The following is a 26,009-nucleotide window of genomic DNA, read 5'->3' as shown; positions in this document are numbered from 1 at the left end:
TGAAATATTCATGTTTTCTTTGTTTGATTCTGACAAGCGCGTAAATACTTGCTCTCTTCTTCTGAGTGAAAAGCGACTTTAAGAAGCATAAAGTTGCGCAGCGCCACCTTGTGTACAGGAGTATTTCTGTTTACATTAAGCGCCATCTAATGTCAGGGAATGAAATTGCATGTTCGCTCGGCTCATCGTCAGCGAAAATCGCCTGGGTGTGAACACAAAAAACATGTTGAAAAACGCTGGCAAATAACGGCTGGCGAATATTCCTCCCGGTGTGTACGGGCCTTAAGGTGTTTATCGATGTAACTAGTATAAATGCATCCTGACTATACTAACTTAAAGTGTTACAGCTATTATTGTTATATTGGGCTATATAAATAAATGGAATAGCATATCGACTTAATGTTAGTAAAATGTAGTATATCGACTCTACTAAAGTCTTATATATGGACTTTTTTAACATAAAATGTTGCATATTGATGTAAAGTGATACATATTGACTTAACATGAAGTGTTTCATATCACCTTTACTAAGTCCAAGTGTTTCATATCGGGGCACAGCTGCTTTGCTGGACGTCAGAATCTGTCGGAGTTGCGTTTGCTGCTTAAACAGTTGCTTACGATAGTTCAAACTGTGCATGTTGTGTTGTTGTTGGTTGTGACAGTGCCAGTGTTAAGGGGGTAAAACCTCCCCCAGGTTTGCTCTCTAAGCCCTGCTCACCCCACGGGTTCTCTGTTCTCCTCCAGGTTTCCGCAGCCTGAATCCCCCTCTGACCATCGTGAGAAAGACGTTCGAGTCGACGGAGAACCCGGACGACTTCCTCCCCTCAGTCATGACCTGTGTAAACTACCTAAAGCTGCCTGACTACTCCAGCATTGAGATCATGCGAGAGAAACTGTTGATTGCAGCTCGCGAGGGCCAGCAGTCCTTCCACCTTTCCTGATCTCCTCACATCTCACATTCAGATGCCTTCAGCAGCAACTGATTAAATCATAACTTCCCTAGTTTCTTTCTTCTTTTTTTTTAATTTTTATTTTGTTTTTTGTAATCCAATACATTGAGGCTAAGTGTACAGCCTTCTTGTTAGAGAAAGCAGCTTGCAGAGAGGTTAAGACTTCAAATATATATTTGCTGCCCCGTCTCATAAAAAACAGGAGGAAAGGTGTTTCACAACTCAGAACCGAAAATATAAAAATAAAAAAACAAGAGTAAAAACTTATCAGTAGTTCTGTTTAAAAAGATGAAAACATCTGGGTGACGTTTTAAACTGCATTGCTATGTGATATTTAAAAAAAAAAAGGGATGTCTCCTCTCTAGAGGTTTGGACAACCTGTCTGGTGTCTGAGGGGAGTGCGGGTGGGGAGGGGGTCCACAGGGCAAGCTAGGTTTACTTTAGCTCCAAAGATCATTTGTACAGACAAAATTTGCAGACTTTGCTCATTCTTTACATTTGATAGAATAGCTCTTTGTTTTCGTGTCTCTGCCCCACCTCGGTTTGTCACTCTGCATTTTCTTCTGTACTATATTGCTCCCAGTTTGTTTGTTTGTTTGTGCGTTTGGGTTCGGCTTCCTCCCCCCTCGTGTGTCTTTGCTTCCAGTTGTGACAACGTGAGCTGCGTCTGGCTGAATGCGGGTAGTGATGAGCTCTTCAATGTTTTTTTTTTTTTATTTCCTCCCATACCCAAGTTGAGATTGTGTTCTGGCCTCCTTTGATAGAGAGCTTCAGCTCTAATGAAGACTTGTATCCAGTGTGTTGATCAGGTAAATTTTGTTTTTGCTCTTATTTTCATAGAGTTGGCGTCTTTCTGTTTTGCCCTACTGGACTAGACCAAGCTCTGAGCAACCCTCAACACAAAATGTAGCTGGGCACACAATTTGGCTGGTCTCATTTTATTGTTTCAAGGCCAGATAGCATTTCAAGTTCATTTATAAAATAAAGTATATATGCAGTTTCACATCCTGTTTCAGGTGGGGATGTCTGCTTTACCCTTTTTTAATTTTCTATATAGTCTTTATTTCTTGCTGTAGTTGATTTTTTTTTTTTCTTCAGTTCTTTTGTTTTTCTGTTTTTGCACTGCTGGCTTGGAACAAACCGTGGTGTGCACCTGCAGTCTGTGTCCAGGGGATGGCGCCACTGTTTGCTCTCCTGGCCCAATCGTTCATGTGCTGGTTTCTAAGATCTGCAATAATTTACTGCATCAGGTTAATGTTTTTACCTGAACATAAATAAAGTAACTGTTTGACTCATGTCTGTTGCTTTTATTTCTCCGTTGTCTTCTGAGAGTTTGTTAACCTGCTACAAACTCATTTCTCATGGCTGCTTGCAATCTGGGCAGAATTAAGTTGGTTGTCATGGAGATGCTTACGACCTGGAATGTAACATGGGCACAGTGTTGCCTCTGTTGACCGTTTGTCCACTGCTGCGTCTGAAAGTCTGAGAAGCCCCTGGCTGCAGTCTGCAGACCGAGGTGCACCTCAACGTGGGCGGAGTTAAACCTGTTGAGGCACGCCCACTGAACGGGATTTGTCATCACAGTAAAGGTTGGCATTCAAAAATATTAAGCCTCTCAGCTTCAGATCTGGTTTCTTGAGTCAGTAATGATCTGCTCAGTTCTTGGGTGCAGGTTTGCTTCCAGTCGTATCCACAGCTTATCTGGATTTGCCTGTGAGAACTGTGATGAACTTCTCCTGCGTTTGTACTTTTCAAACGCGGTCATCTCCAGGGTTTATTGAAAACTTGAATGACCTACTGCCTACAGGGGTGAACTTGCCATTAGGCAAAGGTAGGCGATTGCCTGGGGCCCCCAGCAGTCCAGGGCCCCGAGCTGAATGGTTAATAAAAGTATCTAAAATAAATTTTATGTCCATATTTTAACTCTGTCATGAAAACAATCACTGAACTGGCATGAGACTGATCATGTAAAAGTGTTGGGGCAGGAAAACAACTGAGCTTTTTTATGATCTGAATATAAAACAATATTTGTTTTATGAATGCATATATACGTTTTGAGGAGGATTTTTACTTGTATGTGTTTGGGGGGTAAATCCTTTTTGGAGTCATCTCAGGTGATTTTTGATTTGGTGTCCTAATATTTTACTCTTGGAAAATTTGATATTCGCATAACAGGTTTTAAAAATCAAACTCCTCTTTCACAAGGACATTTGTTTTTATTTTACCTCACCCAAAGTCATGGAAAGTAACAATACGAGAACAATCTCCACTTTAGTTCATGATAATAAGTTCAACTATACAGCTTATTTGGAGTTCAATATTAATTGTTTTTTTTATTTTTCCTAATATCCAAACATCAATGATTGTTAGTAAGATTCAATAGGAGTCCATTGTGTCATGTTTTTCTTTGACTACAAAAATGGTGGATGTAAAATCATTAAAAATGTGTTAAAGTTGGACTTTCAATCAAATCAGAAGGTAATGATAATTAATGGATGATTTATGACTGCTAATGAATCACTCATTCATATTTTGGTTGTTTTTGGTCTTTAGACGACTTTCAGACTGGAAAACCACGACTCGATCTGGCAGAGATTAAATGATGATTCAAAGCTTGATTTCTTTTTAAAAAGTGGTCAAATGAAGCACAGAGATATGAGGGGCTGTAAACAGAGGAAAGGAGAAAGCAAGCATTTGTTGTCAAACTTCCAAAATTTGCTAGAAGACAGATAACAGGATGGAAAAAAAAACTTTAAAGGAAAGAGAAAAAAAAGAGTAAAGAATGAGAAAAGTGATAGAAAAGAGGGGAAAGGCAAAGGGAAGCGAAGAAAATGGTAACTTTGATGCCGCTCCTCACTGTTCTGTTCCTTCGTTTTAGTATTTTTCTTTGTGCTCTTTAGTAAAACCTGACAAATTAAAGAAAAGACAGACAATTGTCATTTGTTCCTTCTAGGAAGTGAGGGATTAACAAATTAGTGCATTTTATAAAAGTAATGTTTATGATATAAAAAACATTTCTTTAACATTTAAATGTTTTTGAATTCTTATCAAAAAATTTGGATTCTTGAGAATGATGTCTAAAAGTGGACCAGTAAGGACGCTATTTGACATTTTCTTGTCTAGTGAGAAATATGAGAAATATATTTATATGAGATGAGAGCCGTTTCATGCGTTTTGTTCAGTCTGTTCCTGTAGCCATAAATAAAAAGGGCTGTGTGGTTTTTTTTCTTTAAAAAAAACTCCCAAAAAACCTCTTAAAGCAGAAGTGTACATATTCTAAAATTAAAATAACTAATCTTTTCCTGAATTAAACACTTTAAAGTACATGGCGAGGCTCAATTTCATCGTCTCAGGATACACTTCAGAATCCGGTAGGTGGCAAAATTGCACGTGGAAACTTATAAAATGGGAAGAAAAACACAGCAACTGCAGTGACGACGAAGAATTGCATACAGCGGGGCAGAGCGCAACGCGTTTAACCCCGCCCAGGTTGAGCCACGCCTCAGGGGTAGTGGGAGAATCTGGCAGAAGCAGAAAGCTGTGGTGTAACAGGAGAGGAGAAGGGGGTCCTCAGACCTGGTGGTCTGGACTCAAAGTTTCTTTGCCCCAACAGATGCTTCAGATGCAGAAACTAGGTCTGTTAGAACCAGGAGGACTGACTGATGTCTGAAACCTCACAAACATTACAACTCTGGCCTCAACATGATTTTTTGTTTTTAAACCACATAATTGTATTTTTGTAAGAAGCCTTCATAGGTTCAAACCCTGTTGGTGTTTAGAGAAGCCAGTTACTTGCATGTTTTACTGGTTCTACCTCCTATTAGTGAAATAACTTTTATATTTACATTTTGTAAATTATTTGTATTGTTTGTTGCATAAATCATGAGCAAATGGTTTCTGTTTTGTGTCTTTTTGTTTGCTCTCCAGCATTTCTCTAAATGTCTCTGTAGATTGAGAGAACATTTCTTTGAACACTTACACAGGTGCCGTACACGATTCACAAAAGTGCAGAGTTCTGTGAAGAACGAGTGTCTTTGAGCTTTTCCCAAGATGCATTTCATCCTCTGGATCATTCTGAGACTGTTGACTTTGAAGTTTAAGATTCTTCTTTAATGTTTTCTGTCTGTTGGCATCCACTTTGAGGTTTTCATCTTCATCATAAAAAGTCTAAGTTTAAACCAGCCGCAAACATTTGACAGAATGAAGATTCAATCAGATAAAGTTGCCAACCTGCTGAAAATGTTTCTGACCTGAGGAAACTTGCATAGAAGGGAGAATAAGGGTGAATTAGGCAGGTTTAGCACAGCAGGTGTTAAAAATGAACACACAATAACTCTGGATTTACATAAGGCTGATGTTATTCACATGTGTTTATGGGCGACCAGCACAAAAAGTGATAGGAGGCAAAAAGAACAAAATAAAGAACTGTTCTCCTTCGTGAATGTCATGTCACAACCGTCCGTCCCCCGAGTTTTATACCTTCACATAAATGCTCAGACGTCAATCTGGAGTTTAAGTTGTTCTGTTTGTCAGAAATATTCTTGTGTTAAAATGTTTCACCAGAGGTTTTTGCTCAGAGCTTCACAGACGCCTAAATTTCTTTCTTTTTGTGTATCAATAATGGGTTTGTTGGTTACATTTTGTAACCGTCTTTAAGTTTTATTGTGATGAGGGGATCTTATTAAAAAAATAAAATAAACTTGTTTTTAACCACTCCTGACATGACACTAAATTAGGAGGCCTTATGTATTTGATCAATCCTCCAACATGCAGACATGTCGGCAGACTGAGTAAAGTGATTAAATCTATCGTCGGAACGGTTTATAAGTTTATGTTCTAAATCAGTTGAAAAATTTGCCCATGCAGGTCGTTGTTTTCCCCTCCAGTTTATTAAAATGTTTCATGTGAACTTAAAAAAAACAAATACAATGACATTCTTTCTAAACGGTCATTGACAGTTTTTAAAGAAATATAAAATCAGAGCATGTTTGATACATTTAAGAAAAAGAAAACAAACTGTTTATTCATGTTTAAAAGTTCAGTTGTAACAATAAATAAAGGTGAACACGGTAAAGTTTATTAGTTTTTCTTTTGTCTAAGTAACCTTGACAAAAATGTTTTATTTCTGTTTGTTTGATTGAATTGATTCATTTTAGTTCAATGGGTCTGTTGGACACTTAACCTTAATGCTGTTCCTTGCATTTTGTTCTTACTTGTATTTAAATTTAACTTCAAGTTTTTCCAAATTAAATTAGAATTATTAGAAGCAGTTCTTTCTTTTCTAAAGATAACTTGGACCCAACACTGGAATCTCTGACTTTAATTCCTTTGCTCTCCAACACAAACTTGAAAAATAAAAATAAACCGTTTTCCTGCTTTCATCAAGACTATTTGCAAACTGTTAGAACAGATGTTTGTGTTGTGCTTCATAACAGTTAACAGCAGCGCAGTAAGAGATACGATCACATTGATGCAATGCATCATGGGAAATGAAAGGCAGGAAGATGCTGAGAGATTTGGTGCATTTATTTTGCAGATCTCCACAAAGCTGTCGGCAAACTTCTAAGCATGAAACCTGGGCCTTTTGTGATGAACACAGAGCTGATATTCAGGTGATGATAAATGTATTTAGATCAGTAAAAATGAATAATTTCATGCGGCACACTGGTGTACCAGTGGTACACTGGTTAAAATGAGCGCAGATGTCTGTTTGTTTGTGTCTGCCCTAAAGCAACAGATGTGATTAAGCTTTTGTGTTCATTTCTGACAAACTTATTCTCCAACTATGCTAAAACAGTGAATAATATGCATTGCCCTAATTTGAAAATACATAAATATAATATGTTAGAACTAAGTCAGAGTTTGCTTGGTTACAGTCCAGTATGATCCACAACTGATTCAAATCTGATTTGATAAATAAAATACTTCAATAAACAGGATAAATAGAAAGGGTTAAAACGTTTGAAAAGGGAGTGGGTGGAAGAAAATTCTTATTAATTACAACTCCCAATTCTTACAATATTTCATACATAAATTTTATTTAATGCTGAACCTCTAATAATTATTAAAATAATCACAAAAAAAATACACAGAAAAGAAGATCGAGGTACCAAATGATCATAAAGTCATAACTGTTCCTACATTGTCCCAGTAGGATTCTCATTTTCTAATTAAAAATTTCTATTTTTTTTAACTGTGTCATATTTGTATTCATTTTTATACTTCCCTTTATGTTATTCTACAACCTCACCCCATGCAGAGAATATTCTCCTTCCCTTTTCTTACACAGTTTTTGATGTTCTGCATTATTTGCATTGCTATATTTTATTCGTAACTTTTAGTCATTTTGGTTCGTAGAATAAAATAAAGGTAACAAAAGTTTGGAACGTGTCATCTTCCCAGAGGTCCAGCTGTCCTTCATCATCCTCCTCATCATCAGATCCACCTGTCCCACCGCCCAAACTGTAGTGGAGGTTATGATGATGAGACTCCAAATGAGGCTGCAGCAGAGCTCCAGCCTGCACGGCCAGTGTTAGAAGGCAGGAGAGGCAGAGGAGCATTTGTGAAGGTGATGGTGGGGAGGGGATTGTGTGTGTGTGTCGTCAGCAATCATCGTCATTGTGACTCGAAGCCCGGCAAGAGCCAATAGCCCTCCTCTGTTCCTCCTGCATCTCTACCTTCTCTCCCTCAGCTCCCTCTCCATCAGCCAGTTATTCTCCTGCGCACAGCTGAAGCTCAGCATCCAAACAGCCGCCTCCTCCTCCTCCTCGTCTCCACCTCCCTCTCACTTACACCTCTCAGTTGCTTCTGAGTCCTTCCAGCACCAACAGCAGCTCTGAGGAAAGAGGAGAAAGTCACGGAAAAAGCCGATCAGGATGTATCAGAGGAGGCGTGCGTCCTCGCTGCTTCTCTGCTGTTTCCTGCTCCTTGGCAGCTTCAGCCAAGCCGTCCCCTCGTATTTCCAGCTGGCACCGGACACCCCGGCTCCGGCGGAGCCCACTCCGACCCGGGCCACACCTCTCCCGGACCCCTGCGAAGGCCGACCCTGCCTTAACGGAGGACTCTGCCTGGCTCTCCCCTCTGCCGGCAGACCAGAGGAGAACTGGGAGTACATGTGCACCTGCAGCCAGGGCTTCACAGGACGCAACTGTGAGGTAGGGACACATGCAGCTTCACCCTGACCCTCCTGTCCTGCACAGGACTGATGGTCTACAACCTCTGAGGGTCATGCTCTGATTGAAGCCAAAACACAAAGTCTATCATTTTGTTGACTCATATTTGAGGCAAACTGAATGTCCTGGGAAAGGAACTTTACTGGTTTGAGATTTTAGTTCACTTTGTCATGTTTTTTTTTTTTTGGGTTCCCTTTAATCTTCACTCGCTAATACAATAATTTGTTAAAACACCTGCATCGTAAATGCTTTGATGTGTGCTGTACATTAGAGTGGATTCTTCTGTTTGCAAATGCTTTTTTAATGAGCGCATGCATGTGCTGTCCCTGAGACGGGGAGTCAGTGCTGCGTTGCTGTGGCAACAGGAAAGAACAGCAGTGGCAGCAAAGATGCAGAAAGAAAGCCGTGTGACTGTGAGCACATGCAGGTACATTCACGCACTGGTATGAATGAGAAACTTAGACTGCTTTCAGACCCACAAACTCAAAGAAATTCCGACTCACAGGGACACGTGTCATGTGCATGAAGGCATGCATGGATGGACAAACCTGTTAGCAGCATTTGATTACATCAGAAGGGCTAAAATAGTCATAAATATCTTCAAGCTGCTCTGTTAGCATGTAGACTTTGACCTTACTTCTCTCTAAAAGCCCAAAGTATCAGTTCTGATTGATTTGAAGTATCCATTAAAGTGTGTCTAAACCTTAAATATTCACCTGACACATTAAAGATGCTTAAAAACCACAAGCTTAAATTTAGTACCACCTTCAATTTTGTCTGGGATGTTTTGCTGTCAAGGACACAGGATGCTCTTGTGCCTCTTTCTGCTCGTCATTGATCTCCTCAGATCAGCTGTGCTGTTGGGGGCCAAGCGTCAGTGACGCCGGGGGGCTCTGAGTCACGCCTGGGGTGTAAGAGAGCGTCTTACCGCAACGCCGAGGGTGAATGAGTCCATCGCTGCGTCAGTGAGGGAGAGCAAGGTGAAACTGGACAGAGCCCCCCCCAACAGGTGGTAGCCTGCCTCCTCTGCTTCCATCAGCGGGTTTGGATAAAAACTCCTGGTTTCTGGGCATGTGCATGCATGCACGCACATGTGCATTTCTGCAAGAGGAGGGCAGATATTTCGGGTGTTCAGTCGGAGGAGCTGCTGTGGTCTCCTGGCTGTCCTGGTTTCTTAGAATAGAAAGGAGCTGCAGTTTGTTTTTTCTCTGCAGAGTGCTTTGCTGCTCCAAACACCACAGAGGAGCTTTGCTGCTCCAAACACCACCTGACCTGAGCTGATTCCTATCATGGAACATGCTAAAAAGCTTTGGGTTTGATTCCTTCTCTTTTCCTTCACTTCTTTCTAAAACACTTAAGCAAACCGTGGGTTCTGCGCCGGGCTCCATCCAGCAGCGAGCGACAAAAATATTGATTTTTGGTTAGCACTGCTTCTTCCTTATGGATGTTGCTTCTCCATGGCAACTGGAGCAACAGTCATCTGAGGTTTGGGGAACAACCTGACAGGCTTATGGAGGAGTTGGCTTGCAGCCGCTGCTCTCTGTATGTGTCACAGCGCAGATGGTCAGAGTGGGAAAATCCAAGAAAAAAAAAAGCTGCGTTTAGTTTTTCATGTTTCTCTTGTCTGTTTTCTGCTGCGCTGTCCATGCTTTGGTTTAATGCCGCACATACCTTAACAGCAGACCCCACAGAGAGAAATAAGCCACTGCTTAAACCGGCTGCTGTTTAATAACTCCCGACTGAAGGCCGGCCTCTCAGCTGATTCACTGCCACATGTCTTTATTAGCCCCCCTTGCTCTTTCCCTTCTTAATTATTAAAAGATTTGTTGTACCTCTGAGGGATGTGCTCACTTTCTGCACAAAAAAGTGGGGTCGTTTTAAGACCCACTCCAATGAAAATGGTGGTTTTTGTGTTTTCAATATGTTCTTGTGGCATTTTCATAGAGGCCATGGAAAATGAAGCTTAAATTGCATTTTTGAGTATTTCTTTATTCAAATTGTTGTGAATTAGGAGCAGAAGATAAAACACAGTAGGAAAAGGATTGTAAGTGTGACGTAGAAGCTACTACAGCGGGCCACAAGTTCCCTGCTCGGCCACATTGTGATGTGGACCCATGAATGTCTTTGTTTTCCTCGTCTGAGCTCGCATCTGACTAAAAAATGTGCAGCTGGTAAGCTCCAATATTGCTTTCCATTTTTGTTGTACTGCTAATGATAGGTTGGGGGTGTGAGGGACCGTAAGTTAGCGAAAGAGAGTGTAAACAGAAGGATGATGCAACTCAGAGGCAAATTTCTGATGAACTACTGCCGCTCTGCAGAAACAACATCCCAAAAAATGACACAGTTTTTATAAAAAACAGCATATTCATCTTGCTGTTCTGTAGAGAAGAGTTGATGGATCAAAGAGGAGGATTTGAAACTCAGCTGAGAAACATGCTCAATATTACTCGTCATCTGCTGCATCTTCTCTACATTGTCAGTTCTTTTGTTCCACAGTTGAATGAACACCCTTTGAGGATCAGGGTGTTGCTTTTTCTTCCATGCCCCCCTCCCTCTTCTTCATCTGCCTTTCACACTCTTGTTGATGAACAGATTTAAAAAACAATTTGACATTTTCAGGACAATTCCCTCCCAGGATGAGAACAAATATCCAATGAAGTGAAGTACAAGTTAAACTCCTAAATTCAAACGTGTGTTTTTCACATTTTTCTTTAGCTCAAGTTTCAATAAAGTCCCTCTCCAATCATCTTTTGATCTATTTTAAAAGTGTTCCCAGTGGCCTTTTAGGGTGTGTTCAGACTGGACTGTCATGATATGGACACATTTAAAAAAATAGAAAAAAATTGCCAGAGTTCATGTGAACCCCTGTTTTTTTAAATATAAAATTTCATAAAAAAAAAAATCATAATCTATAATTGGAAAATTACGTGGTGTGTCCGATGTTGGGATGTCAGTGCCACATTTAGGGATACATTTGGACTTGTTGGGTCACATGGTTTGGGAGCTGTTGAAAAGAAATAGCCAGAAATCATATGCGAACCTTTGGAATTTTAATACAAGAATTCCTATAAAATATTCAGCATATATGATTGCAAAATAAATTGGTGAAGTTACATGGTCTTTATTCATTGTACGTGGGAGTCATGGGTCATATAGTCATATATTTTAACGGAGGGGAGTGGGAAGGGTGAAGGGTGGATTGGGTTTTTACTGTAATATTGTGTGTTTTCTGTTTTTAATGTTAAAGTGCTTCGAGTTGCGCAATGCATGAAAAGCGCTATTTTATAAATAAAGTCTGATTTGATTTGATTTTCTCTTCTGCTCCTAAATACCGCAAGAATATGTTAAATACATCATTTTCATTACAGTGGGTCTTTAAACAGATTTGAAAACCTGACAAACCTGAAGAACTTTAACCAAATGATGCATCTCCTCTGCAGCAGATGAAGAATGAAGCAGATGCTATTCAGACCTAAAATAACTTCCATTTGACAGCTTTTTTTTATTTATTTATTGCTGTCATTTTAATGTTTCGGTTGCAGGCGGGAATGTTGGTGAGATGTTAAGAAATTGGTGCAGTGAAAAGTCTTTCATCTCAATTATGTTTCTTGAAGGAAACAAAAAAGGTGAGGAAGATGATGTGAAAAGACTGTTTGCTTTTCCAGCATTGCTGGATGTGACTTCGGTCTTCAAGTCTGGAAGCAGCTTCAGAGAAAAATGTTCTGTTCTGACAGGACTGTGAAAACAAAGATGAGTCCTGGAGCTCCTTGTGCGTGTGTGTGTGTGCGTGTGCATGGCGGTCAGCTCTTGTCTCCGAGGACCATCCACTCTTCTGCCGAAACTACATCCAATTAAGCAGAGCTCAGAGCTCAGAGCTCATCACCAGCCGCTGCTCTCTTTGATATCTGCAGCTCGTTAGTCAGAGAGGAACAGAAAGCCACGAGGAAAACAGCCACATTTAAAAAAATATACACACGCTTGTGTGTAACAGTGAGGCTCTGGTTTCCAGGTTTTTCCTCCTTCTGTTGGTCAGTTTTTAGCGCATTGCTTTGAAACATTAACTGAAGACACTCGAAGGGGCAAAGTGACCGTTGATACTGATTTAACCCCCATAAAAACTCACTAATCATTTCCTCTGTACAAACACATAAAGTCTTGTGAAACATATTTTTATTGGTTGTTATCATTTTGCATCACCAAAGCAAACATTTTTGTGAAGTATTTTCACAAGTGTCATACGAAATAATTTAATTATTTACAAGAAAAAAATGTACTGATCAATTAGTCACTGAAACTATCTTCAATTTCAAATTATTTTGAAAGAGATGGCTGGGTGGATGAAGAGAATAAGAATTTACATTTAGTTAATCGACAACTTTTCAAGATTATTTACAACAAATGAAGTGCATAATTTAGTAATTAAAAACAAGAAATTACAACAAACCAATTTACAAATACTAAAAGTGCTTCATTTAGTAATTTAAAAAGAAGAGTTTTACAATTTTTTTTGTTAAAATGGTTAAAAGAAGAGTAATAATAATACATGTACTTGAAAACGTACAAAAATGGTTATACTTCATGTTTTCTTTATTTTAGTTGAAGCCCTGCATGCTTTTAAGAGTAAATGTGTCAAAGTAAGACACCAAAGCAAATGGAAATTCTATATGATCTGTGTGAAAATAGCTCAATGGAACAGCACAGACTCTGGCATGTTTATGGATTCTGCTGCACACGTTTTGAAGTCAGGAGACGCAGGTGAGGCTGGAGAGGAAGCTCCGCTCTGCTGCAGAAGAAGATGCTCTTTTTCCAGATATCCCTGGAAACAATGGCAGAATTGTGGAAATGCACTTTCAATGGGAGCAGAGCTCCTGACATGAATTTTAATGTCTCCTCCCGTTGCGGACGGTGAAACAGCTGGAAGATGACGCAACCTTTACTTGTTCTAAACGCAGCTCGCAGCCTTTCACGCTTTATTGTTGCTTCTTGGCAGGAAGAGGTGAAATGAGAGACATTTGCATAAAAAAGAGACTTTAAACAGCTGCCATGATAGCAGGGGAGCACGCGCCCTTTGATGAACGCATTAGACCACAGCTTACTAACCTGCTGACAGCTTTGCTTTAGCAGAAATCAACAAAACCGAGCATCTTTGAGCGCAGAGCTTTCATTGCCATTTATGTGGATGTCCTTAGATGTTGTGAGGAGGACCGTTGGTCATTTCCACATCACACATCATCCAGCCTTTGATCTTCAGGAAGTGCACAACAGCTGATGTGCTCCTCAATGGAGACCTGATGTTGGTCAAAGAAGCTTAAGATGTAAAATTTCTGACGTTTTTCCAACATTAATTTATTTTAAAAAAAGGGACATTGCATATTAATGAACATTAAAACAAATGTAATTGAAGCTGCGAGTGACGGGGTATGGCCCACAGGCATTACACACCCACACACTGCCCCCCTCCCCCCATTACCCCCTTTTTATCTGCCTTCACTGACTGAGCAGCTCAGGCCCTTTTCTTCCCCCGTCTGTCTCTGCTGCATTGGTCAGAGCTGCTCATGACCAGGAAATAGAATAATGTTTTTTTAGGTGGCTCCATTGTTTTTTTTATCTCCATAGCAACCATATTACTTTTTGGTCGCCTGGGGGTGACGAACACCTCTATGTAATTTTTTGAAGAATCGGCAAAAGTACATTTTTGGATTTTCTTGGCAGCAGGTTTTTTTAGGCCAACATTCCTAACACGTTCATATTGTATTCTGCATCTCATATTTCATATTGTTTTGTTCAGCTTGAGCCAAGGATTCATGTATTACATTTTCACAATATCCCAGTAAAAAAATGTGAAAGCAGGGGGGGAAAAGCCCACCACGCTAATCTACAACTACAACAACTATTTCCCAGTGGATTCCCAGAGATACTCAAGGAATTAGGAGGCGATAAATCTAAATACCCAGGAGGAGTTTCAATTTGTAGCCAGAACTAAAGGTGTTACTTTTAACCTGGCGGCATGTGAGTGAAATTTCGTGAAGATGGGTAAAAACAACGGGTACTTGGTGCACGCAATATTTTCCGGAGGACGTTTGAGTTTTTGAGCAGGTGGTGGGGGGTCTCTGTGTGTTACATTTTCGCTCAAAGGCACAGTAAGAATGCACATTACAATTACAGAATAGACGATTGTACAGCGACCTTATGAATGCTTCTTCTTGTTGCTACACACTGTTTGTGTCTGTTTGTTTGTTTTTTCCTTTTCCTTTTGAGTACTTATTGCATTTTTTCCCATCACTGCGAAGACAATATGGCCCTTGCAGTCCATGACCCATGTAGGGGGAATTAGATGTCCGTAGTTGCGTCCCAGCAAGTGAGGTCGGGTCAAAGGTGGGTGGTGTGAGCAGCGGTGGCACTTAGGCCCGGGCATCAAAGGCATCAGTGGTGCGAGAGGCGGGCAAAGAGGGCGGGTGGTGCGTAGAGGCAGGCGGCGAGGGCATGTAGCGCCTGCAGGCCATACAACGCCGCTCGTGGATTTTATCATATTTGAATTTTTACAAGTGTAAATATTTTTGTTTTGATTGCTTGAAATAAACCATTTCAAAAACCAAATCTGTAAAATCAGCCCTTCCATCCATCTGTTGGGGTCTGACTCTTCACAGCACATATAAACTAGAAGTGATTTGAAAACCTGCGAGATTTTTTGTGTGAGTTAAACTGAAAGAGAAGAGTGAGACAACAACAGAGCTGCATTCATTTTCCAGGAAAAACTTCCACACAGCAACAATCTAATAAAACTGGTCTAAAGCCATTTTCTTTAGCAAACTCTTTTGCTCTTCAGCATTTTCCTGCATGTCTGCTCACAAACCTGCAGCGGCTCCTCATGAACAGAGCTCTCATCTCTGTGCCAGCAGCTCCTTCATGAGTCCAGCAGGGAAACTTCCCTCTCCCTAATAAGCAGCTTCATATCTCCAGGTGGTTTATTTGAACTGTTCCGTCTATTTTTTTTTTCTTCTTTGCACTTGTTTCTATTTTTATCTGTTACAGAGTGATTTTTTCAAGCTGATTGATGCAACGAATGCCAGAGCTGCTCTCACCAAGATCAGCTTAACCCCATTCTCTGACATGCATGGCATCTGCAGAGCAAAGATGCTTGCAACCACAGCACTTTCTTCACTGTCCTCAACAGAATGAGTGTCTGAAGCAGTGGGGAGGTGTGACAACATGCTGTTTGTATGAACATCCTCTGTCAGCTGCAGACATCTCCAGCTCCACCTACGAACACAAATAGACTCATCATAATCCCACATTAACAGCTGGTCCTGATGTTCATGAAAGAGTAATACTACTAATCTAATCTTATAGCACTAATATAATGCTAAAAATACTTGAAATAATCAAGAGTTTTCATTAGGGGAAGCGTCGATATGATTCTTTCCGTCCGATACCGATAACCAATATTTCCCCTGCAACTGTGGCCGATATTTGCCGATACCGATGCTAAAGTGTCTACAGAATCACAAAGTTTAGACTTCCTTTTTGTTTCTTTATTAGAAATGCACAACTTTTCTTTTACTGGACAATCACATTGTACCTGACATTTTTAACATACGGCAAAGAATCTCATAGAAACAAGTATCTCTCTAAAACTTTCATATAAATACAACTTTAAAGATTTAGACCATTTATAGAATATTGGACATAACTGTAAACCATAAGCTCCCTTTTGCCAGGGGTCTATTATGTATCCCTATCAAAAATAACATTTACCTGAAAACAGCCAATTACTGACCATGACCGTAAACGTAAGCTTCCGGTCGTGGACCTTTTGCGTAGATTTGCGTCATAGTAGTGCGACTACAGCAAAAGCTAAGCTATTGACAACAACAATGAAGGTCATGCAGCAGCTCTTTTTTTTTTTGATTGGCTTTTGGTACTTCTTACATACAAAGCATTTAATGTTAAGAAGATTGTGTGCGGCGTAAAGGAGTACAGCTGAAAACGTTGGCGCTAGTTTGACTCTTTCTATTGTTGTAACGACCTCCTGCCAGTCAACATGTTTCGTCACGTGACAACAGTAGCTCCGCCCTAGCCGGCCCATTCCATTTTTCTATGCACCTACAACCAACAGGGGCCCAGAAATGGTACAGTTAAGTCCTGCTTAATGGGTCCATTTTATAATTGAAATGCTCAAAATTCGGACTGGTCTGGACCGGACCGCACCTTACCGCTCATTAGGAACAAGGCGAAAGTAAGAAGTCAGTCATGTTATGGACAGAATCTTTGCTCTTGTGCCTCAGATCTCGTACGAACTCCTCTTCCCCCTAAATCACAGCATTTGGAAGAAATGATGAACATTAACCCAATCATTCAAATGCAAAATGTGTTTTTGTTTTCAACTTGGAACTCGTTAACATCATGAGCTGCAGATTCCTGTTGGCATCCATGATGGAAGAGATGCTGGGAAGGAAGAAAACAGCTGTCAAACCGCAGCATGCAGTGAGCTCTGGTGAATGCTCTTTTCCTCCAGCTCTGCATTTACAGATCTCAGTTGGATACGTGAGGATGAAAAAGGTCTTTTTCTTTTCAGTGATTGGTTAGCGTTCACGTTTTCCTGGAGATTCTGCTACAGAGCGGAGATGGTGCAGTTCGGCAGACCGGCTTCACTTTTGTGTGGATTCTCTTTTCAGAGCTGTGTGTTGAATGGGGCGATAACTTCTGCAGCTGCATGGATCAGTGCCTGCAGGGAACTCTGGTTGCAAAGGTCTCAGTAAGAAGTCTGGCCTGCCATTGTAGATGCTTTCTAATCACAATAGAAAAAAGGAAAAACATTCATACTTATGCAAGAAAGCCGATGCCACTCTTTTTAAAAAAAATAGATAGTCCTGCTTTCATTTGGGAAGCAGTATATGTCTTTAAATTTCCCAACATTTCCAAATGTCAGCTCTATTCAAAGAACACAAAACCTGGTGCTGTCATTTCCTACCACCCTCTTTTGTCATAATTTGAGCGCGCTTTGCCGGCGTGCTGTCAGCATGACGAGGTGCATCATCGCTGATGTCGTCGCTTCTTCGTCCTCTTCACAGACAAAACCCGCTGGGAGGAGAGTGACTGTGCACGTCCGGCGTGGCCTCCTGCCGTGAAGTCTGGATTTCTGTGTCACGGCCCCATTTTCCCCTACCAGGTTTCCATGACAACAGATCAACTATAAGAGAAACCCAAAAATAAATAAATAATGGATCAACAGGTGGAGATTTTGTCACCCTAAACAGAAGATGTCAGAGAGACTCTGTGTCTAATCGGCTAATTTCTCTGTTTAATCTGAGATGTGGGCGTGTTGTTCAGCATCTTTAGCATCCCTGCTTTCACATCTCCTGCCCTGGAAATGTCGGAGGATCATTCATTCACATTTGAATTGTCATGGGAGTGAGGACAGGATGTTCCACTTCCACCCATCAGTGACTAATTCCCTTTGGCAGCAGGAAAAGCTCCAGATCCTGTTTTAGCCTGACGTGAAGCAAAGAGGGATTTTTTTTTTTAACTCTCTTGATGTACCTAAAAGAAACAGAAAGATGTGACCTAAAAAAACAAGAAAAGATAAGCTCAGTTTTTTTAAATGACAAAAGCCTTAGAATATTGAGCTGAAGTTTCATTTGGATGCTTGGAAGAAGCTGAAGAGAGTTCTCTGGAGTAAAGGTTATCATCTGCATTGCTCCTGTCTCATGCTGCCGTTTTAAGACTCCTGACTCTGATCTTCTCACTCACTGTGAGCAGCATCTTTCTAATAGGAGATTCCCAGCTGCACATTTGGGATGCTAAACACATAGAAAAGCCTTCTTCATGGTTTCCAGACTCTAAGGAACAGATTAAACCCCTGCAGCATTACCTAAACACATTCCATTTATAAGAACTAATCTTTCAGTCTGCTGTTTTACTTCATTTAAATGGAAGTGTTTTTGATTTCTTTCATTCAATCATCTATTGATCTGTTTTCAAAGTGTTCCCAGTGGTTTCGGACAAATCCGAAAACCTGTTGTTTTCTAGGACATCGTTTCTGCAGATCGGCAGGAGTTCATTTGAAATTTACCTCTGAGTTGGTGCGGGGCAACCCCACCTCCTCTTCCCATCACTTTTGCTGAGAACTCTCCAACTAGCTGACAGCCTCTAACACCGACAACCTAACATTACAGCTCTACAAAAATGATGACCAATATTGGAGCCACCCAGCCGAACAGGTTTGAGCCGGACGAAGATGTACACGGATCCAGTCGTCTGCAAGTGGATGCATCAGATCGAAGCGGATCAGGGAGCTTGTGGCCCGCCCAGTGAATTTTTTACATCGCAAATGCAAGTTCCTTCCAACGGTATTTTAACGTCTGCTTCTGATTTACAGCAATTTGAATAAAGAAATACCCAGAAATTCAATTTTAAGCTTAATTTTTTTATATATATCCTCCATCATGAAAAAAATGACAAGAACTGTTAATAACCCCATTTTCATCTGAGTGGATCTTTAACCTTTTGATATTTGTGTCCAAGTTATTGGCATTAACACTTTCTCCTTCTGTGTTTATCGAATTTTTGAAAGCGGACATGTCAGATTTAAGACCCATTTTGTATCAATGAAAAACCAGTCAGTTCTGGTGAGAAGTGGACCTCGTCCTGCAGGGAACGTTCTGTGAATGTAGGTCATGGAGAACAGAGAGCTTCTGCATCATCAGAGGACATTTACTTCTACAGAGACGCAGGATGATTTTTGATTCCCTGCTGATTCAGTTCAGGATCAGTCTTTCATTTTATAGGTAGATTTTTGGGACAGAAAAGAAATAAAAATACTGTTTAATGAGTGAAAGCTGTAAAATCTTAAAGTCAGCCACCAGGTTTGCAGACATCTCAGACGTTTTTTTTGTTGTTGTAGGTTTTGAAATCCAACCCTCAGTTCCTCTTTGTGATTCGCATCTAGAGATCCTATTCCTGAAACTGTTTATGTCTCCATTTAAATTTTCCTCAAATATCTGACGTCTCCCTTCCTAGTTCACCTCTCAGAGCAGTTGTCCTCTCCCCTCAGCAGAAAGCACCACGTTTCTGATGAAGACGGTGGTCTTAAATCTGAGGCAGCATTTCTCATCATCCAAACATGTTACAGGAGTAACTAAGAGTTGGACTGTGTTTTCTTTTAAACACTTTGCTTCTTTATATGGGTTTCTGCAGGACTTCACGGTGCAGTCTGTTATAACTGTGGCTCCAGCTGTTGGATCAGACCCTCTCCTGCAGCTTTTAGCCGAATCCTCATTGAAACTCAACTCAATCTTTCTTTGAACCCCAGATCCAGGAAGGCAGACTCTTGTTTTGTGTTTATTTGTGAATACAATGTTCCATTAGTATAACATAGTTCACCTTTTGAGGTCTTGCTATTTTGTAGTTTATTTCAGTGCAGTTTTGCATACTTTTCTTTATAAACAGCCCACTGTGTTCTGCATCCTGATTGACCTTGTCAATCTATCTCCTCCATGCCATATTTCCAGAACAGAACTGGTTTAGTTTGCCAAATTTACATGAATCTTCATCACAAGCACAACTTTCTATCATTCTTATAACACTGGACTCATTTTTTTAGTGAAGGTTTATACTTTGAAAGTTTAAACAAGGGAGAAAAGTGTGACATTTTTTAGGTCTGTCTGAGAAAGTGTAAACTGTCTAGTGTGTTGTGAGGGGTTTTACAGCCTTAAAATACCTTTAACCCTCTTTGCAGATTTCACCTATCGCAGGTTTTTTTGGAATGCAACCCCCCGATTAATGGGGGAGCACTGTCACCTTCTCATCAAATTGTTACGTAATGGATGTAGGTCCACAATCATGTCTCCAACTTAAGCCTAAGTCACATGCACCCCACAGGGTTCTGACTCATGCAGGTTCTGGGCTAGGGAGGTTCATACGGAGGAGCAGCTGCATCTTAGGCGGTGGGCAAGTATGTCTTGCAGTTACCTTCAGGTTACCTTCAGGTTTAAGGGACGTCATGAAAATGGAACATACCATTGTCATGGGCTTGGTAAGTGTATCGTGAAGTATTTGAATGAATATTTGGAAGTTGCACGCACTTATGATGTATGGTGGATGCTGTCATATGGTGTCTTTACTCTAGTCATTAGTAAGGTGTGAGTACTGGCTCGTTACTGCATCAAACTACACTCTGATTGTATAATTTCCTCATTTCTAACAGTCAGGCTGAATGCCAGGAGCCCACACTTATCACGTGAAAAGCACTAATGGGCTCTTTTGGGGTGAAAAAAAATAAAAATATGAACGACTCACCTACTTCACCCTTACTTACCGTTGTGTATTATAAGTGTTCGCTACAACCTGTTGCTCAGCATCCCCATAGAAAAAAATGTGCATGAGCATTTTCTCTCTGCGGGTTCACCGAGCGGTCCATGACCTTGATATTCGTGCCTGTCATCTGCGTGCCCCATGCAGACAGGATTCAGTTAGACTAAGGCTTCAGATAGATGTTTCATTATCTTGGCTAAAGTTCCTGAATGCCTAGAATTGGTCAAGCTTGGACCTCTTGTTTCCCCTGCCTGCTAAACATTTCTATCTGGTGATTCCAGGTTCTGATTGACAAAAACACACAACTCACAAAACTCACAAAATCCAGGTGTTCTGCTGCATTTAGAGGAGGGATGGTTGGAAACAAGTAGTCCAGTTAATCTCAAGAATTAGGATTGAACAATTTGGAATGACTGACTGAAATACTGCACATTGAGAGAAAATTAAATCAAGTCATTAAATGTAATAATAACTTTTCTGAAATGCAATTTAACATTTTTTTTAATTTTATTTTTTGTTCATTTGGGAGTGTAGAAAGGGCTACAAACTGCAGTTTCAGCCTGAGAGACACTTATATAAATGCTTTCTGGGGCTGTTTTCTCTGCCAAGACCCACATCATCTGCACTGCAGGGTTTCGCACCGACCCCGCATCGTATCTGCACTCTATTTATTTTTCCGAGACCGGCTGTTGCATTCACTGACTCCTTTGTTTTTTTTTGTGGATGCTCCCTCAAGCTCATAGAGCAGATGTAAAGTCTGGACAGACAAGAAACATTTCGCTCTGAATTTACAGTTTTTTACTGTGGCAGCAAAAAAACTGTGGTCGACTCAGCGCCGATTGTTTATGTCACAGCTAATCAAGGGCGGCTTTGGAGCTGCCAAGGGGAATGGAAACCCAGAGACTATCAGTGCATCTTCCACCAGCAGCTTCAGATGATGACCAAAAGATCTTTGATTTGCTGCAGGGCTTTAGGGGATAAAAGAAGAATTCAGTCGCTTCTTGGTTTGTGTCTTTTCTTTTCCTCCTTGCCTCTTTATCTCGTTGTTTTTATTGTTTTTTGTGGGTGAAGTTGATTAGAACTGTTTGACTGATTGAAGAAGGAGAGCGGAAAAAAGAAACTATCGAGGGAAATTCCTGAACACAAACAGCAGTTTTACTTCATTAGTTTGTCTCCCCTCCATCTTTCCTCCACTTCAGCAAATGTTTTTATTTATGCTCAGAGGTGAGACTGAAATTTATCTAGGTGCTCAGGGGAATTGGTGTGGGTCTCACAGATCCAGGCTTTGAAAGAGGGGCCGCTCTTTGAAGCTTGGAGGCCACAGACCGATGGAGAAGTTTGATGCTTTGATGTATAAAAATAGAAAACATGAAAGGCCATTGCACCAAAACACACTTTTTGGTCTTAGTGTGGGCTTTGTCTGTTGTCGCTGATGCTGCATGAAAATGAGGCAAGATGGACGCACAGAACAAATGTGATTTTTCTTGGGGTTTTAACACTTTTCTTGTCAAGGAAAACTTAATTCTATGAAATGATAGTCTCCCCTAACAGCACACACTGAGAATTTTGCAGACATTTTAGTGGCAAACTCTTTTGGCGAATTCAAACTCTGGTATGATTTAGCCTATAAAAAAATCCACAGGATAAATACAGAGAAGCACTATAGAAATGACTAAACATGTGTGTAAAATCCTGTCTTACCTTCTCTTTTCGTAAAGTGTCTGATTCAAGAGGATGCCAAAAAAAGGGTTATGAAATAAAACACTCTTTTCTTCTACATTTTAATAAACTTACAAATAGATGTAAAACAAAAACACACACACACACACACACACACACACACACACACACACACACACACACACACACACACACACACACACACACACACACACACACATATATATATATATATATATATATATATAGAGCGGTAGAGCGGTCGACCCATGATCGTAAGATTGCAGGTTCGATTCTCGCCTTGCACGCCCATGAGTCGATGTGTCCTTGGGTAAGACACTTAACCCCACCTTGCCTCTGTTGGGAGGTTGGCGCCAGTGTTCGACAGCGGAGTCGCCACCAGTGTGTGACTGGGTGAATGGGTCTGTGACTGTAATTCATTTTAATTCAATCTTATTTGTATAGCCCAAATTCACAACAACAGTCGTCTAGATGGGCTTCGTATCGGTAATTGAAAAAGTAAAACATGAACTCAAAAGGATCATGAATACATAGAGTTCAATAGGAAAATACTAAATTGAACTAACAAACTGACTAAGTTAAACTGGACATCCCTGCCCTTAGACCCCCCTTCGCGGTAAGGAAAAACTCCTAAAAAAAACGGATTCCGGAAAAACGAAGAAACCTCAGGGGTGTCCACATGAAGGAGGGATCCTCCCCCAGGACGGACAGGCGATTTACCAGAAAAGTAAAGTGCTTTGGGCCTTGTAGGTAGAAAAGCGCTATATAAGTATACACCTTTTACGCCATATATGTATATATATATATTGGTACAACTTTATTTATAGAGCACCTTTCCTGTCATGCAACACCTCAAGGGTTATGATAAATAAATAACAATCTAACATACGTGAACGTTAAACATACAGAAACAAAAGAAGCAGTCAATGAAGTCAATTCAAATCCAAAAAAATGTTAACAGCTATTGTGCTGAAATGAGGACAATGCTATTGTTGCACAATAGCAACAAAAGGAAGTGTATATTTGCTCCAAACTAAAGCTAAATCTAGAAGTTTGTATCTTTCCCTCACGCATCATTCAATAAGCAGCTCAGAACATTAAAGGTTAAAATAGTTTTGTCCGCTTCTTTCGGCTTTTGCCAATCTAAATATTTATTGTTCATTTGGCATTTAAAACTGTAAATGAAAATGTCTTTTAACAAAGAATCTTTTTCCTCCAACTGACACTTTTTATTTCAAAGACTCACTCTGATGAAAATTGTGTTTTTGTTTTAACATGTTCTTGTGCCATTTTTCTGATGATATCCCTTCTCATCTGATGATGAGACAATGAATCTTAAAATAGTATTTCTGAATATTTCTTTAATCAATCTGTTGTAAATCAGAAGCAGACAAAATAATTTCGTTTGTTTAGATTGTTTTGTTCATTGTGGTTAAAAAACAGGTTATCATATGTTTAGTGAACAACACACATTGTGGTTCATCTTCAGCCAATTACATTTGACCTAATTTGGTAGAATTAAGCTTGTGATTGGAGGTCTTTTTGTTTGTATCACACGTACATACAGTGCCGGCCCTGGTCTTCCGGGGGCCCTAAGCGAGATTTAATTTGTGGGCCCTCTAACTGATCAGCAGCACCAACAAAACGCAACTGTTGTTGTAATAAAAATGAGATATATCTAGTGCAGAATGTTGGAAAGAAGTGCCTTCACTGTTGTGCGTCTGTGCACAAATGTATGACTGTCCTTTAAGTAATAATGAAACAATAAGTTTGATTTGGGTTCCATATTGGGTAGATTTGAACTTACCAGCAGCAACATCAACATTTTCCCTTTCAACAGAAGATGTGGTGACAGGAGTTTCCTCTGCAGCTAAAATACAAGAATTATTATACAATAATTATTGATGAAGTTAATAAAATAACTATAGCAGAATACTACTAATAGTTTAGTTGTTCAGTTAAAATCTGTGTGCAGGTTTTTCACAATGTCATGATCTTTTTATATATTTATGAGAAATAGATTGTTTGATTATATATTTGCACAAGATCATATTTATTTATTTATTAAGAACAGTTTGGGGCTCCATACTCTTCAGCCGCTGTTTATGGAAAAAAAAGGGTTATGCAGACACTGTTTTTTAAATTACTATACATGCCACATGAAGGGATGTGGATGCTGCACCTCCTCCAATACTTTTTGATACTTTTTGAGAGCAGAAGAAAATGTTGGCTGACACGGAACTGTGCAAAACATCCTCATTATGTAAAACCAAAACTGTGAAATACAAATAAGAAATGTACCTATTTATAAATAATAAATGTGAATAATAATTTGAGTATAAATGGAAATATAAGGATTTATACACTTCTTATTCTATTATTTTGTATGTTCATAATTTTAAAATGAGTACATTTATTTTATTTGTCATTAATAAATTAGAACCTTTATTTCCTATGTATTTGGCAGTTTTGATTCTCCATATTTCATGCCAATGCAAGATTTTAAGACACATTGTTGAAAAAGTCAGACTACCAGACTGTCTATAACAGATAAACAGCAGTTTCTATACTGACATAAACCGGAAAATGCAGAACGCACTTAATATGTGTTAGCAAAATAATGAAACAATACAATAACGTGAGTTAAACATTTATCAGCCATCACCATTGTCGTTATTTAATCTTCTCTTCGCCGTTTTGGAAGGTCATGTCTGACCTCATCCAGGAAACTTGGGTATCAGAATTATTTTAGAGTTTTCCATTGGAAATTACGACAAACGGGGTCGTTTATGTGCAAACTTCACCTGTCTTTCTAACTTTACCGAACTTCGGATCAATTAGTAAATTGCGAATGCACAGAAATACTGGATAATGTAAAAAATATGGCCCCATCATCCTCCAAACTTACCTGGTGATTGATGCTGAAGTTGTTCATCTTTTTTCAGCTCCTGATGGATAAAGTCTCTTCGGCATGAAGTGCTCTTGTTGTCGCTTTGATCAGCGTGACAAAATGCACTCGTTTTTTTTCTTTTCTCAACTTTATTGAAACAAAATGCGCTCGTAAATGCACACTGTGCCAGGCTTAGATGCAGTGATGTTGGCCAATCGTTGCTGAGAGTGGCGTAACGTCATTATTTGGGTTGCCAGATTGGTTCAGGTGTGTTGACAAGGGGGATCATTAAAGTGCAGGCAACTTTCTTTTGCACAACATTCACAGCTATGAAATAGGTTGCCAGATTTGGGTCTTTTTTTTATTTTATTTTTTCGCCACTTCGGGGCCCTGGTGGTGACGGGGGCCCTACGCGGCTGCGTAATTCGCGTATAGGGAGGGCCGGCCATGCGTACATAAAAAGGCAAAGACAGTAGAGACAACAGGAAGAGAAACTGACAAAGTTTGACAGAAATGGATAAATTACTTCCTGATAGATTTTAAATATTTTTACCAACATAACCTTGTTCACGTGTGGTTTTCCAGCGATACTGCTGCTCTCAGGACTAGATCGATTTTTTTAGATACTTATCTGCATCCTTTACATCCCCACTATAAATATGCGGGGTTTTTTTTAAAGGGAAAAATCGACAGAAAACAGTAGAATGACACAGAAACACAAACTTCAAAAAGAATTGAAGCTTAATTTGACATACATGAAGTGGTTTTTCTTTTTTTAAACTCCAAACTCCAATCATCTTTTGTTCTATTATAAAATGGTCTTAGCCCAAATAAAAAACACTCCTAATCTCACTTTAGCCTTAAATCTAAACTGCTTACAGATATAAAAAAAAAGTCTGCCTGAAAAAAATCCAATTTCAAAGAAGCAGAGGAGGATTGAAACCTGTTGGAGGAAAACGCAGATGACCGAACATGCTTCCTTGC

At 39.9% G+C, this 26,009-nt stretch overlaps 2 protein-coding genes and 1 long non-coding RNA gene across 10 annotated transcripts in view; 2 read left to right on the top strand and 1 right to left on the bottom strand.

Moving 5' to 3' along the window:
• Positions 1-2,245, top strand: part of trip12 (thyroid hormone receptor interactor 12) — a 33,126-nt gene extending 30,881 nt beyond the window's left edge. For all 7 annotated transcript variants that reach the window (XM_023962037.2, XM_023962042.2, XM_023962040.2 and 4 more), the window contains exon 42: positions 745-2,245. In XM_023962037.2, coding sequence (XP_023817805.1) covers positions 745-941 — 197 coding nt within the window. In that variant the 3' untranslated portion in view covers positions 942-2,245. The remainder of the gene's footprint in view (positions 1-744) is intronic.
• A 5,109-nt stretch (positions 2,246-7,354) lies between these two features.
• The window catches only part of dner (delta/notch-like EGF repeat containing), a 49,962-nt gene continuing 31,307 nt past the window's right edge, over positions 7,355-26,009 (top strand). The window contains exons 1-2 of one of the 2 annotated variants that reach the window (XM_078956502.1): positions 7,355-7,518; positions 7,642-8,104. In XM_078956502.1, the coding sequence (XP_078812628.1) occupies positions 7,826-8,104 (279 nt within the window). In that variant the 5' untranslated portion in view covers positions 7,355-7,518; positions 7,642-7,825. Of the gene's footprint in view, positions 7,519-7,606; positions 8,105-26,009 lie in introns of those variants that run through there. The other variant, XM_023961667.2, reaches the window with a different exon arrangement.
• On the bottom strand, positions 17,177-25,170 carry LOC144996799 (uncharacterized). The gene is made up of 3 exons (XR_013659610.1): positions 25,044-25,170; positions 23,943-24,005; positions 17,177-17,312 (listed from the first exon to the last, which is right to left on the bottom strand). It is a non-coding gene; the product is annotated as an uncharacterized LOC144996799 (long non-coding RNA).

The sequence above is a fragment of the Oryzias latipes genome, chromosome 13 (genome assembly GCF_053564925.1).
Source record: "Oryzias latipes strain Hd-rR chromosome 13, Olatipes_Hd-rR_3.1".
NCBI classification, from domain to species: domain Eukaryota; kingdom Metazoa; phylum Chordata; class Actinopteri; order Beloniformes; family Adrianichthyidae; genus Oryzias; species Oryzias latipes.
Note: the sequence above shows the minus strand (reverse complement) of the source record. Positions and strands in the feature narration are given on the sequence as shown.